This window comes from Molossus molossus, unplaced genomic scaffold, assembly GCF_014108415.1.
Source record: "Molossus molossus isolate mMolMol1 unplaced genomic scaffold, mMolMol1.p scaffold_m16_p_9, whole genome shotgun sequence".
Taxonomy (NCBI): Eukaryota; Metazoa; Chordata; class Mammalia; order Chiroptera; family Molossidae; genus Molossus; species Molossus molossus.
Genome location: NW_023425403.1, coordinates 67,090,729 through 67,113,179, shown reverse-complemented (window position 1 = coordinate 67,113,179; position 22,451 = coordinate 67,090,729). Strand labels below are relative to the sequence as shown.

Sequence of the window (22,451 nt, the reverse complement as noted above, 5' to 3'; positions counted from 1 at the left end):
ATCAGTAGATCAGTTGGAGATCAATTGTACTACAGTGTCTTTTATATTATGATCATTATGGATCATAAATGACATCAACATTCATGACAGTAGTCACAGTCATTACCATCATCACCAATTCCTAGAAAGTTTTTTCACTAAAATAGTACTATAAGTTAGTAGTCAGAATTCTCTGGAACACATTTATGAACCATTTTTAAGAAAAATATAAGATAGCCCTGGCTGGTTTGGCTCAGTGCTTAGTATCAACCCGTGAACCAAAGGGTTGCGGGTTAGATTTCTAGGGTTGCAAGTTTAATCTCTGGCCTTGGTCGAGGTATGTACAGGAGGCAACCAGTTGATGTGTCTCTCTCACATTGATGTTTTTCTTTCTCCCTCTCTCCCCTCATCTTCCACTTTATCTAAAAATTAATGGAAAAATATCCTCAGGTGAGAATTAACAGACAAAAAAAACCATAAGATATCTTCCTGCTATTTACAGTTGATTTTTCTGATTCAGAATCCTCCAACCAAAATCAGGGAAATTCTTAATAGAAGGAGGTAGCCCTGATGTTAGGACTTAAGCACCAGCATACCAAGAATTCCTTGAATTCTGTGTTTTATGTCATGTGACATTTTGCATTGATAAGTGGTATCACACCATATTTGCATAAGAGCATTATGCAGTTTCCAAACAAAACAAAAGGCCCTAAACCCTATGAGCTACTTAATATTTTTAAGCTTAATATCTTCAAGTTACTGTCTTCTTCAGAATGTTAGTAATGGATGACCTTTGCATCTCATTTTCTTGTATCCCTTTTTTCACATTTTATTTAATCTGTAACTTACTCTATGCAATAGCATTTGATTGTGTTCATTTTTCTCTACTGAGTATTATACAAATATGGTCTATACCTTTAACATACATTCATTAAGAAATTACTATGGACAGAAAGACCCTAATGCTGAGTTTTGTGGGAGACAAAAAGATGAAAGGACTTATTTCTAACATATATGAAGGATGAGAGAGAATGAAAATATGAATGAAGATAACATCAAGGTTTTTAAATGAAGCATAAAAAAAAACCAGATCTGGTGATATAAAATACAGATATTTGCCAACATGTAATGTAATCAACAGATTTAAAATGTTAATGTGATATAAAATTAGCATTCAGACTGATTTTGACCTGGCTGGTGTGGCTCAGTAGACTGAGCGTCATCCTGTGGACTGAGAGGTCCTGGTTTGGACCCTGGTCAGGGCACATGCCTAGGAGGCACCTCATCAATGTTTCTCTCTCACATCAATGTTTCTACCTCTCTCTCCCTTCCTCTCTCTCAAAAAATCAGTAAAAACATACATTTTTTAAAAAGATTGATTTTGCTTGCAGTGATCTTATTTTAGATCAAATGTGAGAGAACTTGGTGTATTTTAGATTGGGGGATGGAAAATGGGATATTCAAAAACTGTAAACACCTTAAAAATCGATAAAGGAAGAGAGTATATTAGTGGGTCCCTAGTTCTCTGCAGGGTGGATGGGGAGTGAGACTAATGATAAAAATTTTCTTTTGGAGCTAACAGAAATGTTCTCAAGTTAGGTTATAGGGACAGTGGAACAACTCTAAATGTACTAAATACCACTGAATTGTACACTTTAAATGGTTAGACTTCATGGTATATAAGCCAGTAAAATTTATATCAATAAAGCTGGGGTTTTTTTTGTAAAAAATTATTGTTAAAAAACAGGGATTGTGTCTTTTCCGGCTGATTATTAAGGCAATATCTTAGGCCAGTTGAAAGGATGGAAACTTAGAGCACATCTAACTAAATGAGCTACCTAATTCACTATATAAACTTTTACCAGAACTCGTATCTTTTTTATTTGGAAAAATGAGAACAAGTTCTTAAAAATAGATGTGTAAGATGATATTTAGCATTATTTTCAGAGTGTTGTCTGTATTCCTTTATCTGATGTTAGAAAATATTAAAAATACAACGGAATTGGTTTTGTGCTATAGTTTTTTTTGTTTTTTTTTTTTGTTGTTCAGGTAGAGTAGGAGGAGAAGAGAGGAACAGAGAGAGAGAGAAACATCGATGTGAAGGGACACATCGAGTGGCTGCCACCCGCACGACTGACCAGAGCCGGGGACAAACTGCAACCGAGGTACATGCCCTTAGCGGGAACCGAACCCGGGTCTCTCCGGACCGCAGGCCAACGCTCTAACCGCTGAGCCAAACCGGCCAGGGCTGTGCTATAGTTATATTTAGAAAGAAAATATTTTATTTCTTATGGTAAAACATTGTGTCTTCTTGGATTCCAAGAGGTTTTGCAAGTAAGGTATTATTAATTGGTCAACTCAGGGAAAATGAAAATGTGACAAATATGAAATTTTTCAGTGTTTGGAATCAGAGGGCCTTGGACCAACATGTCTCTCAACATACTTGAAAGTTCTTAAAAGAATTATGCCTTTTTCTCCCCAGTAGTTAGAAGACATGATTTTATAGCTGAACTTTTTTTTTAATTGTGTCTTTAAAGTGTAATTGGAACATTGCACATTTAATATGATTTTAAATTTTAAAGGTAACCTAAATTTGAAGGTTACACTCAGTACAATAGACATTTTTCACTTTTTATACATATTTTTCATCTCTACTTTCAATAGAAAATCTAGTTGTATGGTGTGTTTTTTTATCCTTGCCCGAGAATATTTTTCCATTTATCTTCAGATAGAGTGGGAGGGTGAGAGAAAGAGAGAAACATCGACATGAGAGAGACATATCAACCGATTGCCCCCGCATGACCCCAACCAGGGCCGAAGACCAAACTGCAGCCAAGGTTTGTGCCCTTAACCAGAACTGAACCCGAGACTCCTTGGTCTACCAGCCAAAGCTCCAACTGCTGAGCCAAACTGGCCAGAACTATAATTGTGTTTTGGTTTATAAAATGTATCATGTTGTCTGAGTTAAACACTGATTTTTTTCTAAGTGCAAAGCTTATTGTTTCAACTAATTGCCTGATTTGTTCATCAATGGGAAATTTTTATAAAAATGGAGAAAGCTGTAAATTGCTATCTTGTGGTCTTTTCAAGCAAGTATCATAATGTAGCTAGGGTAGAAACCATTACTGTTCTAATCAATATATCACAGCTACATTATTATGGAGATTTTAATGTTACTTTCAAAATTGTGATTTGTTGGAATATTGGTCTTTACTGTTGACATCTGAAAATATTATTTGATTACATATTTTTTCTGTTAATATTTAAGTAATAAAAAGAAATGGTAAGTCAACTTTCAAGTACATACATTTTAAATATTTTAGATAGCATTCGCCTTTTCTAAGCATTAATTTTTTCTTTTTTTAATTTCATTTGCCTAGTGTCCACTTGGCAAGAAGAGTACTTCAGTTAGAAAAACAAAACTCATTGGTTTTAAAAGAGCTGGAACATCAAAAGGACCAAGTAACACAGCTTTCACAAGAGGTAAATAACTTAAAAGAAACACAAAGGATCATGGTGTTCATTTCAGTTCTTTGTTACTCCTTTGTGTATTTTCTGAGCAATTTTAAAATAAGCTGTTTGATAATACAAAATGATTTTACAATTTGTGAAACAAACTTAATGTTAAAGCCTTATAAAACAATTTACAGTATGGCAAAACTAAGATCAAAAGAGAGATGGAATGCCCAGACTAAATATAAATGCAGACTAGACAGACAGAGCTCTGATTTCTGGGAATATCAACTGGCAAAACAAGTTTGACAAATTTTGGTGGCATTTTAAGTTTTTAACTAAAGCCTCATTTTAAAAATAGATTTGCTTTTTGACTTCTTTAATTGATAATAAATTACTTATCTACTAAACAAATTGAACTTCTTTGGTATATGATAGTTCTCAAATTATATATTTTTTAAATCAGATTTATATCTTTTTTATTTTCCTTAACCTTATATTGTATCGTTTAAAGAATATACACTTGAACCTTGAACAACACAGGTGTTCGGGATGCAGACACCCACCCCCTCACCCCCAAAGCACATACCCTGAAGTTGAAAATCCCTGTGTAACTTTTGACTTCCCCAGAACTTGACTATAGATAGTTGTCCATCAATAACTGCTAGGGATTGGTCCCAGGACACCCCCACACACAGATACCAAAATCCACAGTTGCTCCAGTTCCCTCTTTGAAATGACATAGAACAATGTATACAGTTGTCCCTTGGAACCTTAGCTTCCCCACCTGGGATGTGAAACCGAGGGATACAGAGGGCTGACCTATACATCAAACTCATGTTCAAGGGTCATATATATGTTTTACAATGTATTTTCAATCCTCTTCTTACTTAAGTCAACATCTAATTACATTTTTCTGTACTTTTGAAATTCAAATAATAAAACACTTAAAACCATAGATGCCCTTCACTAGTTCTCCTTTTCAAGTCATATATTAGAAAGTATTAAGACATACCATTATTCTTCATTTGTTTTCTTAAGGACCTGCCATTCACATTTGTCATTCTAGTGCCCTTTATTAAAGTGCTATTAATATTGTAACATTAGGAGGATCTTTATGCTCAAATTTCATAGATCAGACATCTTTTATAGTATTGCAGTGCCTGACACATAGCTGTGCTCAGGGTGGGAGCAATGTCATGGTGGGAGATGTAAACAACCGGCTCTCCAGACGGGTGAGGGATGGCTCTGATTTGTGGCATTTGCCTATATCTGTGGGGTAAACGTTCCCACCATGACTGTCTGCCAACATAGTATTACTGAACACGGAGTAGGGAAAAGATGCTCAGTAGCACAACATTACATAATGCTTCCACCATGAGAATACAATAGACATATATAAGCACAGAGCATAGATAATAGTAAATTATAGTAACATAATTAAAAATTGATGAGTTTTAGTGTTTGTTCCTTTTTAAATAAAATTTATTCTATTTTAAGTATTAATAAAGTTTTTAATAACCAGCTTACAAAATTCCTAAAAATTTACTCATCACCTCTTAAAAACTGCAAGCCAACTGTAGCACACTGTAGGGTGAAACCATGGGAAGCTATATAAATGAATGACTAAAATAACAAATGAACCTCAGCTTACTAATATGTTATAGATCCCTCGGCTTTGTTTTATTTTCAGAATAACCTATCAAAAACATTTCTTAAAAAGTAAAATATTAGCCCTGGCCGGTCTGGCTCAGCAGTTAGAGCATCAGCCCGCAGACCAGAGAGTCCTGGGTTCAGTTTCCGCTAAGGGCTCAGACCTCAGTTGCAGTTTGGCCCTGGCCCTGGTTGGGGTCATGTGGGTGGCAACCATTCAATGTGTCTCTCTCACATCGATGTTTCTCTCTCTCTCTTCCTTTCTTTCTCCCTCCTGCTCTATCTGAAGATAAATGCAAAAATGTCCTCAGATGAGGATAAAAAAAATTTTTTTAAAGAATAAAATAAAATATTAAAATTCACATAAACTTATATGTATTTTTGTTGTTATATTGCTTTTTTTTTTAAAACAATCACCTTGGAGCACTTCAGTTAATTTAAATAGGAATAAATACACTCTTATACAAATTGTAGGGGGAAAGATAGGAAATTAAATTAAATGTGAAGTTACATTTTAGTGAAGTATAATAAGCTTTACATGAAGCAGTTCTTTGAAAACGATTGTCTAATATTGAGAAAAAGACTTAAATATTGAAGACAAAAAACTCAAAATGTAGATAATATTTGAAGCTGAGGAACAGACACATATATTTCATCATTCAGTTTCGTCCTTTTGTGTATGTTTGAATTTTTTTTCATAAGACATGGAGAAAGAATCAGTAAACCTATATTAAAAGTTTGTGCAGAATGTATAACTTCCCTAAACATTTAAAAGAAAATATTACAATTTGAAATAGTCCATGGAGTTTACTCTTTTCTACCCCACAAAAATGGTGTTACAGACATATTTCCTTTTCTTGCACTTTTTTATTACGCTTCACAGACACTGTTTTTTGCAAATTGAAGGTTTGTGACAACCATGCATTGAGCAAGTTTGTTGGCACCATTTTTCCAACATCAGTTGCTCACTTTGTGTCTTGACATTTTGGTAATTTTGAAATGTTTCAAACTTATTAATTCTTGTTATATTTGTTATGATGATCTGTGATCAGTGATTTTTGACATTACTATTGTAATGGTTTTGGATCTCCATGAACTGTGCCCATGTAAGACAGTGAACTTAATTGATAAATGTATGTGTTCTGACTGCTCCACCTACTGGCTGTTCCCCAATATCCCTGGGCCTCCCCATTCACTAAGACACTACACTATTGAAATTAGGTCAGTTAATAATCCTACAATAGCGTCCAAGTGTTCAAATGAAAGGAAGAGTCACATGTTTCTCACATTAAATCAAAAGCTAGCAATGACTGGGCTTAGTCAAGAAAGGCATGTCATAAGCCAAGAAAGCTAGATTGCAAACTAGGCCTTGTGTCAAAAAGTGTTCCAGGTTGTGAATTCAAAGGTAAAGTTTTTGAAGGAAATTAAAAGTGCCACTCAGTGAACACACAAATAAGAAAGTGAAACAGCCTTATTGCTGATATGAATAAAGTTTTAGTGATCTGGATAGATCAAAGCAGCCACAACATTCCTTAAACCAAAGCCTAATCCAGAGCAAGACCCTAATTCTTTTCAATTTTATAAAGGCTGAGAGAGGTGAGTAAGCTGCAGAAAAAAAGTTTGAAGGTAGCAGAGATTGGTTCATGAGGTTTAAGGAAAGAAGCAGTCTCCGTAATGTGAAAGTGCGAGATAAATGAGCAAGCACTGATGTAGAAGCTACAGTAAGTCATCAAGAAGATGTAGCCAAGATAATTAATGAAGGTGGCTACACTAAACAACAGATTTTCAACGTAGATGAAACATCTTCATATTGGAAGAAGATGCTAGCTAAGACTTTTCATAGCTAGAAAGAAGTCAATGCCTGGCTTCAAAGGACAGGCTGACTCTCTTGTTAGGGGCTAATACAGCTGGTGGCTTTATTTTGAAGCCAGTGTTCATTTACCATTCCAGAAATCCCAGGACCCTTAAGAGTTGTGCTGCTGAATCTCCTCTGTCTGTGTTCTGTAAATGGAACAACAAAGCCGGGATGACAGCACATTTGTTTACAACATGTTTTACTGAATATTTTAAGAACACTGTTGACACTTAACTAGTCAGAAAAAAGATTCCTTTCAAAATATTACTGCTATTGACGATGCACCTGGTCACCCAACTGCTCTGATGAAGATAAATAGCTAGATCAAGGTTGTTTTCATGCCTGCGAACACAACATTCATTCTACAGCCCATGAGACATGGAGTAATTTCAACTTTCAAGTCTTATTATTTAATAAATATATTTCATAAGGTTATAACTGCCATAGATAGTATTTCCACTGATGGATCTTGGCAAAGTAAATTGAAAACCTTCAGGAAAGGATTCAGCATTTTGGAATAAGTTGATTCCAACTCTCATGGATGATTTTGAGGGATTTCAAGACTTCAGTGAGGGAACTAACTGCAAATGTGGTGGAAATTAGCAAGAAAACTAGAATTAGAAGTGGAGCCTAAAGATGTGACTTAATTTGCCGCAATCTCATGATAAGACTCGAGCAGATGAGGAGTTGCTTCTTGTGTATGAACAAGGAGAGTGGTTTCTTTAGATGGCATCTACTTCTGGTGAAGGTGCTGTGGAAATTGTCGAAATGACAAAGGATTTAAAATATCGCATAAACTAAGTTAATAAAGAAGCAGCAGGGTTTGACAGACTTGACTCCATTTCTGAAAGTTCTGCTGTGGGTCAAATGCTATCAAACAGCACTGCATGCTAAAGAGGAATTATTTGTGAGAGGAAGAATCCATTGATGCAGCAACCTTCATTATTGTCTTATTTTAAGAAATTATCACAGCTACCCCAACCTTCAGCACCCACCACCTGGAAGTGTCATCAGCCACCAATGATGAGGCAAGACCCTCCATTAGCCAAAGGATTACAACTCATTGAAGGCTCAGATAATGGTTAGCATTTTTTTAGCAATAAAATGTTTTTAATTAAGGTTTGTGCATTGTATTTTTTAGACATATTGCTAGCATACACTTAATCGAGTACTATAGTGTAAACATAACTTTTATATGCACTAGGAAACCAAAAAAAATTATGTACCTTGCTCTGTTGCAATAACTGATTTATTGTGGTGGTCTGGAATCAAACTCACTGTATCTCTGAAGTATGCCTGTATTTGATTGCTTCTATAACAATAGACTATTCATGATACATGGTGGAAAAAACAAAGAAAGAAATTCTCTCAGGATCTGTAGTCTTTTGGTTTAAATATTTAAATCAGCTTGGAGTTTTTAAGAATAAAACACAGGTGAAACTCAGTTGTTGTTGGAATTACCATTAAGTTATATGCTATTCAAAATATGTGTGAGCCCTGGCTGGTTTGGCTCAGCGGTTAGAGCGTCAGCCTGCGGACCAGACAAAATATGTGTGAAATTATACATAAATGAATAGCCAAAGTGAAAATATTAAAAGTACTTAAAATGAAAACAGACATTCCTTTTATAGCAGCTTTATTGAGGCATAATGGACATACACTAAACTGCACATATTTAAAGTTTACAACATGCTAACTTTTAACATGTGTTTACCCATGAAACCATCACCAAAGGGAAGATAATGAACACATACATCTCCCCAAAAGTTTCCTTGTGCTCCTTTGGACTCTCTCTCTCCCAGCCCTCCTCACCCACATCCTATCCTAACCACTGATTTCTATTCTGTCACTGCAGTTTTGTTCACATTTCCTAGACTTTGATATAAAATGGAGTCACTATATGCTTTTTATACACACACACACCTTTTATGTCTTCTTTTATTCTGTATAATTACTTCAAGATTCATCCATATTTTATTCATTTTCATTGCTGAGTAACATTCCATTGTATAGATATACCACAGTTTTTTATCTATTCATCTGTTGATAGACATTTGAGTTTCCAGTTTTTGCTTATTATAAATAAAGCTAATACTATAAGTAAAGCATCATGTACAAGTCTCTGTATGAACATACACTTTTGTTTCTCTGGGTAAATAACCTGGGAGTAGAATAGCTAGGTCAATAATAGGTGTCTATTTAATGTTTTAAGAAACTTCTAAACTATTTACCAAAGGTTTGTAGCATTTTGCATGTTCACCATCAGCGTGTGAAAGTTCTAGTTCCTTACATCCTTGCATAGACTTGATCTGGTCAGTCTTTTCCATTGTAGCCATTCTAATGGGTGTGTAGGGGTGTCTCGTGGTCTTAATTCTCATTTCCCTAATGATATATGATATTGAGCATTTTTTCATGTTTTTCTTTTCCCTCTTTTTTTATTGGGAGAAGTGTTCAAGTTTCTTACACATTTTATCAGACTGATTGTTTCTTATTATTGAGTTTTGAGTATTATTTATACATTTTAGATACAACTGTCTTATCAGATACATGATTTGCAAATATTTTCTCCCACTCTGTGGCCTGTCTTTTCATCTCTTAACTGTGTTTTTTTGAAGAGCAGGAGTGTTTATGGAGTCCAGTTTATCAGTTCATTCTTTTATGGATTGTGTTTTGAGTATAGTATCTAAAATATCTTTTTAACCTGGGATCACAAGGTTTCTTTCTGTTTTCCTCTAGATCTTTAATAGTTTTAAGCCTGTGCTTCATTTTTAGCTCATTTTTATGTATTGTACAAGATGGAGATTGAAATTCATTATTTGCATATTGAAACCAAATTGTTCTAGTATCATTGCTGAAAAGACCCCTATTGAACATTAATTAGTCATGTATGTAAGAGTCTGTTTCTGGACTCTGTTCTGTACCAGTAATCTCTTTGTCTATGTCAGTATCACACCATCTTGATTACTGTAGCTTTATAATGTCTTGAAATTAGGTAGTGTTGGTTCTCCATCTCTGTTCAACTTCAAAGCGTTTTGGCTATTCTGTGTCTTTTGCATTTCCATATGAATTCTATAATCATTTCTACCAAAAAAAAAGAAAGAAAGAATTCGCTGTGATTTTGATTGGGATTGCATTGAATCTGTGGATGAAATGAGAATTGACATCTTAATAATACTGAATATTCTGACCCATAAACCCAGTATATCTTTCCATTTATTTAGGTGTTAATTTCTCTTAATAGTGTTTTTTTTTTTTTAATTTTTAGTGTAAAAGTTTCACATTTTTTGACTAGTGTTAACTTGATATGTTTTTCCATCCTTCAGCTTTTTTTTTTTTTTAAGTTTAATCATTTATCTTCAGATAGAGCAGGAGGGAGAGAGGGAGGAAGAGAGAGAGAGGAACATCAATGTGAGAGAGACACATCGAGTGGTTGCCACCCACACAACCCCAACTGGGGCCAGGGACAAACTGCAACCGAGGTACGTGCCCTTAGCGGAAACCGAACCCGGGACTCTCTGGTCTGTAGGCCATTGCTCTAACTGCTGAGCCAAACTAGCCAGGGCCCATCCTTCAGCTTTTAACCTGTTTATGCCTAATTGTTTTACAGGCAACATGTACATTTAGACTTTGCTTTTTCATCCAGTCTGACAAACTAGTAATTTTAATTTGGGTTTTCAGAACACTTACATTTTAATATGTTTGCTGATATGATTATTTTTAATCATATCTTGCTATTTGTTTTATATTTATCCTAACTCTTCATTTTTCTTCTTTTATTCCCCTGCCTTCTTTTGTTTTTTTGTTTGTTTTTTCTTTATTGATTTTAGAGCAAGTGGAAAGGAGAGGGAGAGAGAGAGAGAAACATCAATAAGAGAGGACATCGATTGGCCGCCTCCTGCATGCCCCCCACTGGGGATCAGGCCCACAACCTGGGCATGTGCCCTGACTGGGAATCAAACTGGCAACCTCTTGGGGCATGGGTTTATGCTCAACCACTGAGCCACACCAGCCAGGCCTCCCCAGCCTTCTTTTGGATTAATTGAATTATTATTATCATTCCATTTTATCTCATTGTTGGCTTATTGGCTGTAACCCTTTGTTATTACAGTGGTTGCTTTAAATTTTATATTGTGTGTGTGTGTGTGTGTAAAATGTATAATGTTTAACTTACCATCATCTAGGTTCATGTGATATTTTACCAATTTATATATAGCATAAAAACCTTATAGTTGTATCCTTCTATTTACCCCTCCTAGTCTTTGTGCTCCTGTTCTCATATATTTTATTTACACGTGTATAAAACTTACGCTTCACTGTTATTACTTTTACCTTAAACAATGGATAATCTTTTAAAGAGATATAATAATATGAGGGAAAGCTATTATATTTAAACAAATAGTTACCATGCCTGCTGTTTCTTATTCCTTTGTGTAAATACAAATTTCCATCTGGTATCTTATTGCTTCTGGTTGGCATATTTCTTTTAACAATACTTTTGGAGCAAGTCTGCTGGTAATAAATTCTTTTCACTTCTGTATGTTACAAAAAGTTAGTTTACCTTTTTTTGTTTGTTTTTTGTTTCTACATTTCTGACTATTCCTAACAAAGGTTAAGATTGAAAAATATTTCTCGGTTATATTACTAAGGCTGAATGAAAATTGTATGCATTTGAGGGTTCACCATTTTAAATTGTACAATTCAGTGGCTTTTGGTATGTTGATAATGTACAGCCATTATCACTACTAAGGTACAGAACATTTTCATCACAAGAAGGAAACCCTGTTCCCTTTAAGCAGTCACGTCTCATCCTCGCCTCCTTCCAGCCCCTGGCAACCACTAATGTGCTATGGATTTTTCATATAAATGGAATTATGCAATGTGTGACCTTTTGTGTCTGGCTTCTTCCACTTAACTTAATGTTTTCGAGGTTCATTCATTTTCTTCCATCTATCAGCACTTAATTCCTTTTTTATGACTGAACAGTATTCCATTATATACATATATCACATTTTGTTTATCTACTCATCAGCTGATGGACATTTAAGTTATTTCTCTTGTTTGGCTGTTGTGAACAGTGCTGTGATGATCATTCATGCACAAGGTTTTTTGTCGAACACCTGTTTTCAGTTCTTACAGGTGTATACCTAAGGAGTGAAATTGCTAGGTCACATGGTAATTCTGGGTTTCACTTTTTTAGAAACCACAAAAGTGTTTTCCACAACAACTTCACCATTTCTCATACCTTCACCAATGCCTATTTTTTTGTTTTCTGTTTTTTCTTATTCTAGCCATTCTAGTGGGTCTGAAGTAGTATCTCATTGTGATTTTGACTTGCATTAACTTTATAGTTAATGATGTTGATCGTTGTTTTGTGTGCTTATTGATCATTTGTTTATTTGCTTTGTAGAAATGTCGGTTCATGTCCTTTGTCCCTTTTTAATTGGGGTGTCTTTTTTTGTTACTGAGTTCTAAGAGTTCTTTATATATTCTGAATGCTAGACCTTTATCAGATATATATGTAAATATTTTCTCCCATTCTATGGGTTGTCTTTTGCCTTCTTGTTAGTGTCCTTTGATCACAAAAATTAATTTTGATGGAGTCCAAATTATCTTTTTTTTAATCCTCACCTGAGGATATTTTTCTATTTATCTTCAGATAGAGTGGGAGGGGGAGAGAAAGGGAGAGAGCGAGAAACATCAATGTGAGAGGGACACTTGGACTGGTTGCCTCCCGCACAATCCCAACCAGGGCCGGTAATGAACCGCAACTGAGGTACATGCCCTTGGCCGGAATCGAATTCAAGATTCATCGGTCCGCCGGCCCACACTACCACTGAGCTAAACTGGCCAGGGCTATCTGTCTTTTTCTTAATGTTTCTTGTGCTTCACCTTTAATGGGGTTTGTTTGTTTTGTAGCTTGAATTTTTATTTTTGTTATTTTATTTATTTTTTAATTTAAAATGTCTATATTTAACATGACAACATTATGATTAGATACATACTTATAATATAGTGAAAAGATTAATGCAGTCAAGCTAATCAATGAGTCTGTCTCCTCACATAGTATTTAACCTTTGGGGTTTTTTTTTTTCTTTTCTTTGTTTGTCTGTTTGTTTGTTTGTTTGTTTGTTTTGTAGAGAGAGGAGAAGGGAGAGAGAGAGAAAAACATCGATGTGAGAGAGAAACATTGATGGGCTGCCTCCTGCACGCCCCCCCCCCCCCACTGGGGATTGAGCCTGCAACCCAGGGCATGTGCCTTACCAGGAATCGAACCAGGACCTCTCAGTCCATGGGAGGACACTCAATCCACGAGCCACACCAAGTTGGCAGTATTTAACCTTTTGTGTATGTGTGATGAGAGCACCTGAAATCTAACTTAGCAAATTTCCAGCTATATTGTATTTAACTCATTCATTCATTGATGGACAGTTGGGTTACTTCCACCTTTTAGCTATTGTGAATATTGCTGCTATGAACATTCAGGTACAGGATATGTTTTAATATTTTCAAATATACACCTAGGAGTGGAATTGCTGAGTTCACCTTTGTTTTTGAAATATATTTTCTCTGTGTAAAGAATTCAAGGTTGCCCTGGCTGGTGTGCTCAGTGGTTACAGTGTTATCCTGTGCACAGAAAAGTCACAGGTTCAATTTCTGGTCAAGGGCACATACCTACCTGGATTTCAGGTTCGACCCCTGGCAAGGTTGAGTGCACTGGAGGCAACCAATTGATGTGTCTGTGTCTCTCACATTGATGTTTCTCTCTCTCTCCCCCCCCCCTTCCACTCTCTCTAAAAATATCCTTGGATGAGGATTAACAAAAGGGGGGGGGGGGTTCAAAGTTGACTTTTTTTCCCTCCCTGTCTTTTTTAGTATTTGAAAGATGCTACTTCACTCTCTTTTGGTTTGCATTGTTTCTGCCAAGAAATATGCTGTCATCTTTATCTTTGTTCTTCCTCTCTAAGTAGTATGTCTTTTACCTTTTGGTGCATGGGATGGCACTCAACCAACTGAGCCATATACTGGCCAGGGCAGTAATATGTCTTATTTCTCTAGCTGCTTTTAAGATTTTTTTTTTTTTTTTTTTGCTATGTTTAAGCAATTTGATTATAATATGGCTTGATTAGGTTTTCTTCATGTTTCCTGTTCTTGGGTTCTGTCAAACTTCTTATATGTATGAATATCACCAAATTTGGAAAATTTTTAGCCATTCTTCAAATATTTGGGGGGTTTTTTAGTCTCTTTTTTTTTACACTTTCTTTGCATAATTTATTTTACTAAGTCTACAAGTCCACTAAACTTTTCTTCTCCATTGTATAATCTGCTATTTATTCAGCCCAGTATGTTTTTCATCTCAGATATTGTAGTTTTCACTTCTACAAGTTCATTTTGCGTCTTTTTTGTATCTTTCAGGTCTATACTTAACCTTTTCAAACTTTATTTTCTTGAGCATATGAAATACAGTTTCAATAACTCGTTTGATATTCTTGTCTACTAATTCTATTATTTTGTCATTTCTTGATTGCTTTCAATTAAACTGACTTATTTGATTAAGTATAATACTATCCTGCTTCTTTATATGCCTACTAATTTTTTTTACTGGATGCCAGACATTATGAATTTTATCTTAGAGCTCTAAATACTTTTTAGATTTATATATATTCATGTGAGCTTTGTTCTCAAATATAACTAAGTTTCTTGGGAAAGGTTTGGTAATTTCAAGTCTTGCTTTTTTAATCTTTTATAAGCAAAGAAAGGTTTATCTTAAGGCTAATTTTTCTACTACTATTGAGACCAAAGCCTTTTAAGTATTCTATCCCATGTTTTATGAATTAGTAGGTTTTGTACTTCGGTGGAAATAGGTACTGTTCCTGGACACGGGATCATCGGGGATTGTTCCTTCTGATATATTTGGTGGTTCTATCTGGATCGCTGGTAGTGTCTTCACACATATGCACTGTTCAGAGCCTGGATGGAGACTCAGGAGGGCTGTTTGTAAATTTCAGAGTTCTCCCTCTGCAGCTCACTTTTCTTCAGTACTCTGCCATATGGACTGTGTCTCAGGAGGTCATTGTCCTTCATTGCTTGATACCCAGTGATTTCAGATCATTGCTTAATTAGTTGGTCTAATATATAAAAGAGAAAAAAAATAATTGGCTCTCTTTTTTGTGTCTATTTATATGCCCACTATTTCTCAAGAAGCCACCAAGTTAGTTAATAGTATTGATGTGGGTTTTATTAAACAGTAGAAAATCTAGGCTAACTCATAAAGCATGCCACATGACTGCTAACAAGAACTGGCCTTCCTTAGTCTCCCTAAACCTCGACTCTTTCTCTTGCTCTTTCCAGTCATTTACTAAACATTTATCAAACTCCAATTGTATTCACCACTGATAGCAAAATGAGCACGAACTTGCTGTCTTAACATGTACAGCCTTGTTCACAAAGGCCTGTCTTCTGGTGTAAGCACTTGCAGATGTATGTGTTCCAGCTACGTGACTTCAGAAAACTTCTCTAGAAAATGGCACACACACAATCCCAACTGACCAAATAGCAAGGTTTAGTTGCCTGGAATTTTGTACCTAGAAGGCACTTAATGGAACCCAGGTGATTTGTTACACACGTTAAATTACTAGATTAAGAGAGACTTCAAGATGCATAAGCACAATAAAGTAGATCTGTATTGCTAACTTTATTTTATTTAATTTTTTAATCCTCACCCAAGGATATTTTTCTACTTATCATCAGATAGAGTGAGAGGGAGGGAAAGAGACAGAGAAATATTGATGTGAGAGAGAGACACTGACTGGTTGCCTTCCAAACAACCCGACCACGGCCGTCGACGAACTGCAACTGAGGTATGTGCCCTTTGACAGGAATTGAACCCGTGACTTACTGGTCTGCGGGCCAACACACTAACTGTTGAGCCAAACTGGCCAGGGCTGTATTGCTAACTTTAAAGGCCTTCATAATTTTTTAAAAAAGGAAAATTGCAGAATAACATGCATTGTGTTTCTCTATTTTGTTTTTAATACATATTTGTGTGTGTGTAACAAATGTCAACCACCACTGAAGTAGGTATAAAAATTACTTATTTATAAATTATCTCCTGTGTACACATCAAACAAATAAAATCATTGTTTAAACTTTTTACCTAATTGATTGTGTTTTAATAATGCATCAGTCAGTGTCTATAAATTTTTCATTTAAGAGCTATTACAAATCACACTGCAGATCCCAACCCCCACCCCATCAGCATTGTAATACAACTGAATCACATTTAAATGAACTTCTCAAGGGTAGCTTTGAGGGGAAAAGAAATTTAAAACACTTGAACTCTAAAATTACATTCTTGACTCTTAATCTCCTGTCTTTCCAGCTGTCTCAGTCCTTCTAGTTCTCCCAGTTCTTCCATTCCCACTAAATTTGCGCTTTATTGGAGCTCATTAGAAGTCCCAGACTCATAAACTCTTTGTATTTTTCTACTCGGTCAAGCCCCTTTGGCTTCCCTTTCTTCCTGCCCGGCTGAGCCGGATCCGTCTGGGCACTGCCTTCACTAGCGCTCGGGACCGCATGTTGCCAGATCCCCCGGCAGGCTTTTCTCGGCAATCCCGACCTTTAGCATGGTATCTTACAGCCTGGTAGTTACTCTAGAAATATTTAATGGAAGGAAGGAGAGGAAAATCTTGAGTTTTGTGGTAATTTGCTAAAATATTCTTGGGGAATTCTTACTTTTGCTGCTTGGAAGCATTATAAATTTATGTTGTTGAACGTCAACCAGAGTAGTGTTTTTATTTTTCTATACCTATTATATTTCCCATGTTCATCATTGTAGATCACTTCCACACACCAAAATCATCAATCCATCATTTATGTCTCCTTATTACAGTTATGTCACCTGAATTTATTCTGCCTGAATCCCTTTCACCCAAGGACTTCTTTTTAAAAATCTTCATTTTTTTTTTCCCTTTTGTACCCTCTTCAAAAAAAAAAAATTGTGTGTTGGCAAGGATGTGGGGAGGGATCCCTTGTACACTGCTGGTGGGAATGCAGACTGATGCATCCACTGTGGAAAACAGTATGGACTTAACTCAAAATTTTTAAATGGAACCACCTTATATCTAGGTTGCAGGTTCAATTCCTGGTCGGGGCTTGTACGGAAAGCAACCAATCAAAGTTTCTCACATCAATATTTATCTCTTTCTTTCTTACTCTCCCTCTCTCTCTCTGTGAAAATCATTAAAAGGAGTGTTCTCAGGTGAGGATTGTATTTTTTTAAAAAAGGAACTGCCTTATGACCTAGTAATCACACTTCGGGGAATATATCCTAAGAATTCCGAAATACCTAACAGAAAGAATATATGCACCCCTATGTTCATTGCAGTGTTATTTACAATTGCTAAAATATGGAAGCCACCCAAGTGTCCATCAGTAGATGAGTGGATAAAAAAGCTGTGGTACATGTACACAATGGAACATTATGCAACACAAAGGATAAGACCTCTTACCCTTTGAGATGACATGGAGGGACCTGGAGAGTATTATGCTAAACGAAATAAGCCAGTCAGAGGAAGACAGGTACCATATGATTTCACTGATACGTGGAATCTAATGAACAAAATAAAAAACAAACAATACAGAAATAGACTTATAGATGCAGAGAACAGACTGACAGCTGTCAGAGGGGAGCCTCGAGGGTTGGGGAGCTGGGTGAAAAATGTGAAGGGATTAATTTTTTTAAAAAAAATCACAAAACACAACAGTATGGTGATTAGCAGAGGGAAAGGGAGTGGGGGAAGATAGAAGAGGGTAAAGTGGGGATAAATGGTGACAGGAGACTTGACTCTGGGTGGTGAACACATGATGCAATATATAGGTGATGTATTGTGGAGTTGTACACTTGAAACCTGGATAATTTCATTAACTAACTTACCAAAATAAATCAATGAAAAGTATATGTATGTGTGGGTGTGTCGACATAGGTAACTTTTCAGAGTTTTACCCCTCTTTTTTTTTTTTCATCCTCACCCGAGGACATTTTTCCATTTTTTGCTCAGATAGTGTGGGAAAGAGAGTGAGAGAGAAACATCGACTTGAAAGAGACACATTGAGTGGCTGCCACCTGCACGACCAACCAGGGCCAGGGACAAACTGCAACCGAGGTACGTGCCCTTAGCGGGAACTGAACCCAGGTCTCTCTGGACCACAGGCCGACGCTCTAACCACTGAGAAAACCAGCCAGGGCTACCACTCTCTTTTTAGCTTAATTCTTTCTAATCTCTTCCCCCATCATTTTTCCAATATGCCCTTTCTCAGTGGTCACTAATAACTTCTTGATTGCCAGTATTCTCTTCTTGGTCCCCTGATCTATCCCCATTGCTCCCACTGGGCATATGCCCTGACCAGGAATCGAACTAGCGATCTCTTGGTACATGGGCATGACACAGATGTTCTAGAAATTCTTCTCTTTGCTTTATGACACCATTCTCTCCCAGATCACCCTTTAATCTTCTTAGCTGATGTCTTCATATTCTTCCAACCCTCAAAAGTAAATGTGTCTCTCATGTCTACCTTTTAACCTGCTCTGACACCTCAGTAGCGATTCTTGTTTATTTTGTGTCTGTATTGGTTTTAGAGAGAGAGTAAGGGAGAGGGAGAGATAGAAACATCAGTGAGAGAGAACATCGATTGGCTGCCTCTTCCAAGCTCCCACTGGGCATGTGCCCTGACCAGGAATCGAACTAGCGATCTCTTGGTACATGGGTAGATGCTCAACCACCGAACCGCACCGGCCAGGCATGATTCTTGTTTAAAATATAGGTTACTAGATCCTGCCCACAGAGATTGTGATTAAGTAGGTCTAGAACAAAGCCCAGGAATCTGCATTTTTAACAAGCTCTTCTTGTGAGCCATAAAAGTGATCCAGGGCTGTATTTATCTACCTATCATTTCCATGCTGATTGCTTTCAAATACTGCTTTCAAAACATCCTTACCTGGCATATTTTGCTCAGTGGTTAGAGCGTTGGTCCACTGACCAAAGGGTCACAAGTTCAGTTCCTGATCAAGGGCATGTACCTGGGTTGCAGGTTTGATCCCCAGTCCTGGTCAGGGTCGTGTGGGAGGCAACCAGTGTATGTGTCTCTCTCACATCAATATTTCTCTCTCTCTCCCTCGCACTCTATCTAAAAATCAGTGGAAAAATATCCTTGGATGAGGATTAACAACAACAAAAAAAGGTCAAATATCTTAATATCCTATCCTCATTAATACTGTGAGAATCTGAAGACCAGAGCAGGGCTGATAATAAGCTAGCGTGCACTTGCTTTTGGTTATTAAAATAATAAAACATTAGCAAAACAGTGGTGGATAGCTGCTGCCCTAAGCCCCTGAGTGTCATTATACCACAGTCTTGTCCTGGTCCTTCTGAGAACCCCTGGACTTCTCCACCACCCAGCAACAAAGAAGTAATAGCTGGCACCGCAGAGTTTCTCGGGATCCTGGCCCTGTGCAAAGACTGTCATCCTGATTGGTTGAATCGTACCAGTTAAATATTACCCTGTTAAAGATGTTGATATTATTAACTGTATGGGACACTTTCGAAGTCAATTTTAGTGAGGAGGATTAAATTCAGAATATAAGATGGTTTATGTGCAGTACTATTAAGCCTAATAAAAGAGTTGGGAGTGGCCTGCAGCAAGACCAACGTCACAAAAGCTGTGCTTTCCAAATTTGACTGATCATCAGAATCTAGGAAATCTGAGAAATTCTGTTTCAATGGGACTGGTGGGGGCCCAGAAAGTACTCTTACGTTTTGTTTAACATCTTCCGCAGTGATTGTGTTGATTAGCCAGGTTTGAGAACTGCTGCTTTAGATTGAGAACAGAGAAGTAGTACCAGAGTGTTGCCCAGTATTGGATCTCAAATAGGTGTTTTACATTTCATGGCACAATCAGAAAGATTAGGCAAGGATATGTGGATTTTGCAGCACAAACTGCTACCACTACTAGAAAAATGTCACTTGTACAAATTCTGTACACAGAAAGCAACCCAGTGTTAAATTCTATTCAACAGAATGCATTTTGTCCCTGACAAGAAAGAGACCCATTTTTAGGAGTTTCTTTCTAAATAAACTCCAGAAGAAAAAAATCATTTTTAGGATAAACAACAAAATAGAGTCACCACTATGATTTTTAGATTTTAAGAGAAAATATATAAGAATAAGTTAAATTAGTATTTGAATCAAAATGCATAATTATGTTATAATTAGGTATTGTTTTCTCTGAATCATAGGTACAATGTATTGAAACAAAGGAGGAGTAACAATTCTATAAAATGTGTCATGAGTTTAGTCCTGAGTCATTTATTACGTATATGATTCCTGAGTCACTAATTACTAAAGCTTTCCTATAAGGAAAAGATTACTAACTTTAAGCAAAGTAAGTGGTTTCGAAACTTTTTTTGTTAATCCTCACCCGGGGACATTTTTCCATTTTTGTTCAGATAGTGTGGATGGGAGAGAAAGAGAGAAACATCGACATGAAAGGGACACATTGAGTGGCTGCCTCCTGCACAACCCCAACTGGGGCCGGGGACAAACTGCAACCGAGCTACATGTCCTTATCAGGAACCGAACCCGGGTCTCCTGCACCGTGGGCCGATGCTCTAACCGCTGAGCCAAACCAGCCAGAGCTCGAACCTTTTGAATATTAATTATTATAGTTACAAAAAGACTTTTTTAAACCGTATTTGGAGGAATTGTTAAATTATGTTTATTTCAAAAATAGAAATTATCACTTTTTATTGAGAAACATAAATGGATTTTAATTTCCTGAGGAATTAAGATAAATTTCAGGGATTTAGAAACCTACAAACAAGTTTATAAAGAAGTATTTTCTTAATACTGACAACAGCACAGTTATTTCTATTATCCAGAGAGGGAGGCGTTTGTAAGTTTATAGGTTGTATATTTAAGATAGCTTTGAAAATACAGCTTTTGGCTCTTAATTTTGTTTATAATATTAAAACTTAATATATGTAATTGTTATAATGAAAAAAATGAACTAGCATAGTTAAGACTAATGACAGCTTTCTTATTTTTATGCAATTGAAATTAGACTTGATAAGTTTTAAACATAGCTCAGTGTAGACCATACCTAACTATAATGTATATATGCCCTCTTCCTTCCCTACCTGGCTCCTCCCCACCCCCAACACACACACACATGCACGCACACACACACACTCCGACTGTTCTGCACTTTGAAACACAAAGCAACTTGTCAGTTCAGTTTATTCAGTTAGGGTCAGTTCTGTGAAAACAAAGTCAAGGTGATTGTTTGATTTAATTGACTAGTGAAACTGGTTATACAAGTAAGTGGAACTTCGTTTTATTTTTGTCCAGCTGCATATTTGAATGTTCATAAAGTAACTTGGTACAGTAATAAGATTCCAGTGACATTATAATAGATTTTAAAGAATGATTACCAAAGCAAGTAAAAGATACTAAAGCCTAAACTATAGAAAATATTCATGGTATTTTTTTTTTTTTTATGGCTCTGCTTTCACTATAATGAATTGTGTCCAAAAAAAGAAGTCTTTTCTTTCACTATTCATTTCCTTTTCTTTGAGGTATTTCTTCTTGGCCTATACTTAATATAACCAAAAGAAAATTTTCTAATATAATTCAGATGAATAATTTAAATAACTTTTACAAAGTAGTTTTCAAACTATAAGCACATATTCTCTAGCAGTTGGTTAATCACCTCTGGATTTCACTTTTCTGTTTACCCACCTGTATGTGTCTCATGACTGATCATTTTTTAAATGATTATTTCTGCCCCTCTTTGTGCCACCACCCCCAATTCTCTCTGCCTTCTACTGTACCTTCCACTATACCCATCCTAGTCCTAGGCTACAACTCACTTTTTTTTTTTTTTTTATCCTCACCCGAGGACATTTTTCCATTTTTTGTTCAGATAGAGTGGGAGGGAGAAAGAGGAAGAGAGAGAGAGAAACATCGATGTGAAGGGACACATCGAGTGGCTGCCACCCGCACGACCAACTAGGGCCAGGAACAAACTGCAACCAAGGTACGTGCCCTTAGCGGGAACCGAACCCGGGTCTCTCTGGACCGCAGGCGGACGCTCTACCCGCTGAGCCAAACCAGCCAGGGCAACAGTGTATTTTTCCATGAACATGGGATGTCTGTCCATTTAACAGGTTACTCTTACTTTGGTAGTGTTTTGTAGTTTTCTGAGTACAAGTCTTTCTTCTATTTGATTAAGTATTCCTCAGTATTTTTATGCTTTTTGAGGCTATTACAAATAGAATTGTTTTCTTAATTTCCTTTTTGGATTGTTCACTTTTATTATACTATGTACAAATTTATGCCATGCCTTTTCACTTTACCTTATATCATAATAATTATTCCAGGTTGTTGGAGTACCTTAATTTATATTTTTAATGGCTGCAAACTATCTAGTAAGCTACTGTGCCATAATTTAATTACAC

At 36.4% G+C, this 22,451-nt stretch overlaps 1 protein-coding gene across 2 annotated transcripts in view; it reads left to right on the top strand.

Annotated features, from left to right (window-relative positions):
* Positions 1–22,451, top strand: part of PIBF1 (progesterone immunomodulatory binding factor 1) — a 183,068-nt gene that overhangs the window by 115,430 nt on the left and 45,187 nt on the right. Inside the window, exons 14-15 of one of the 2 annotated variants that reach the window (XM_036250418.1) lie at positions 3,360–3,462; positions 7,901–8,021. In XM_036250418.1, coding sequence (XP_036106311.1) covers positions 3,360–3,462; positions 7,901–8,021 — 224 coding nt within the window. The remainder of the gene's footprint in view (positions 1–3,359; positions 3,463–7,900; positions 8,022–22,451) is intronic. The other variant, XM_036250417.1, reaches the window with a different exon arrangement.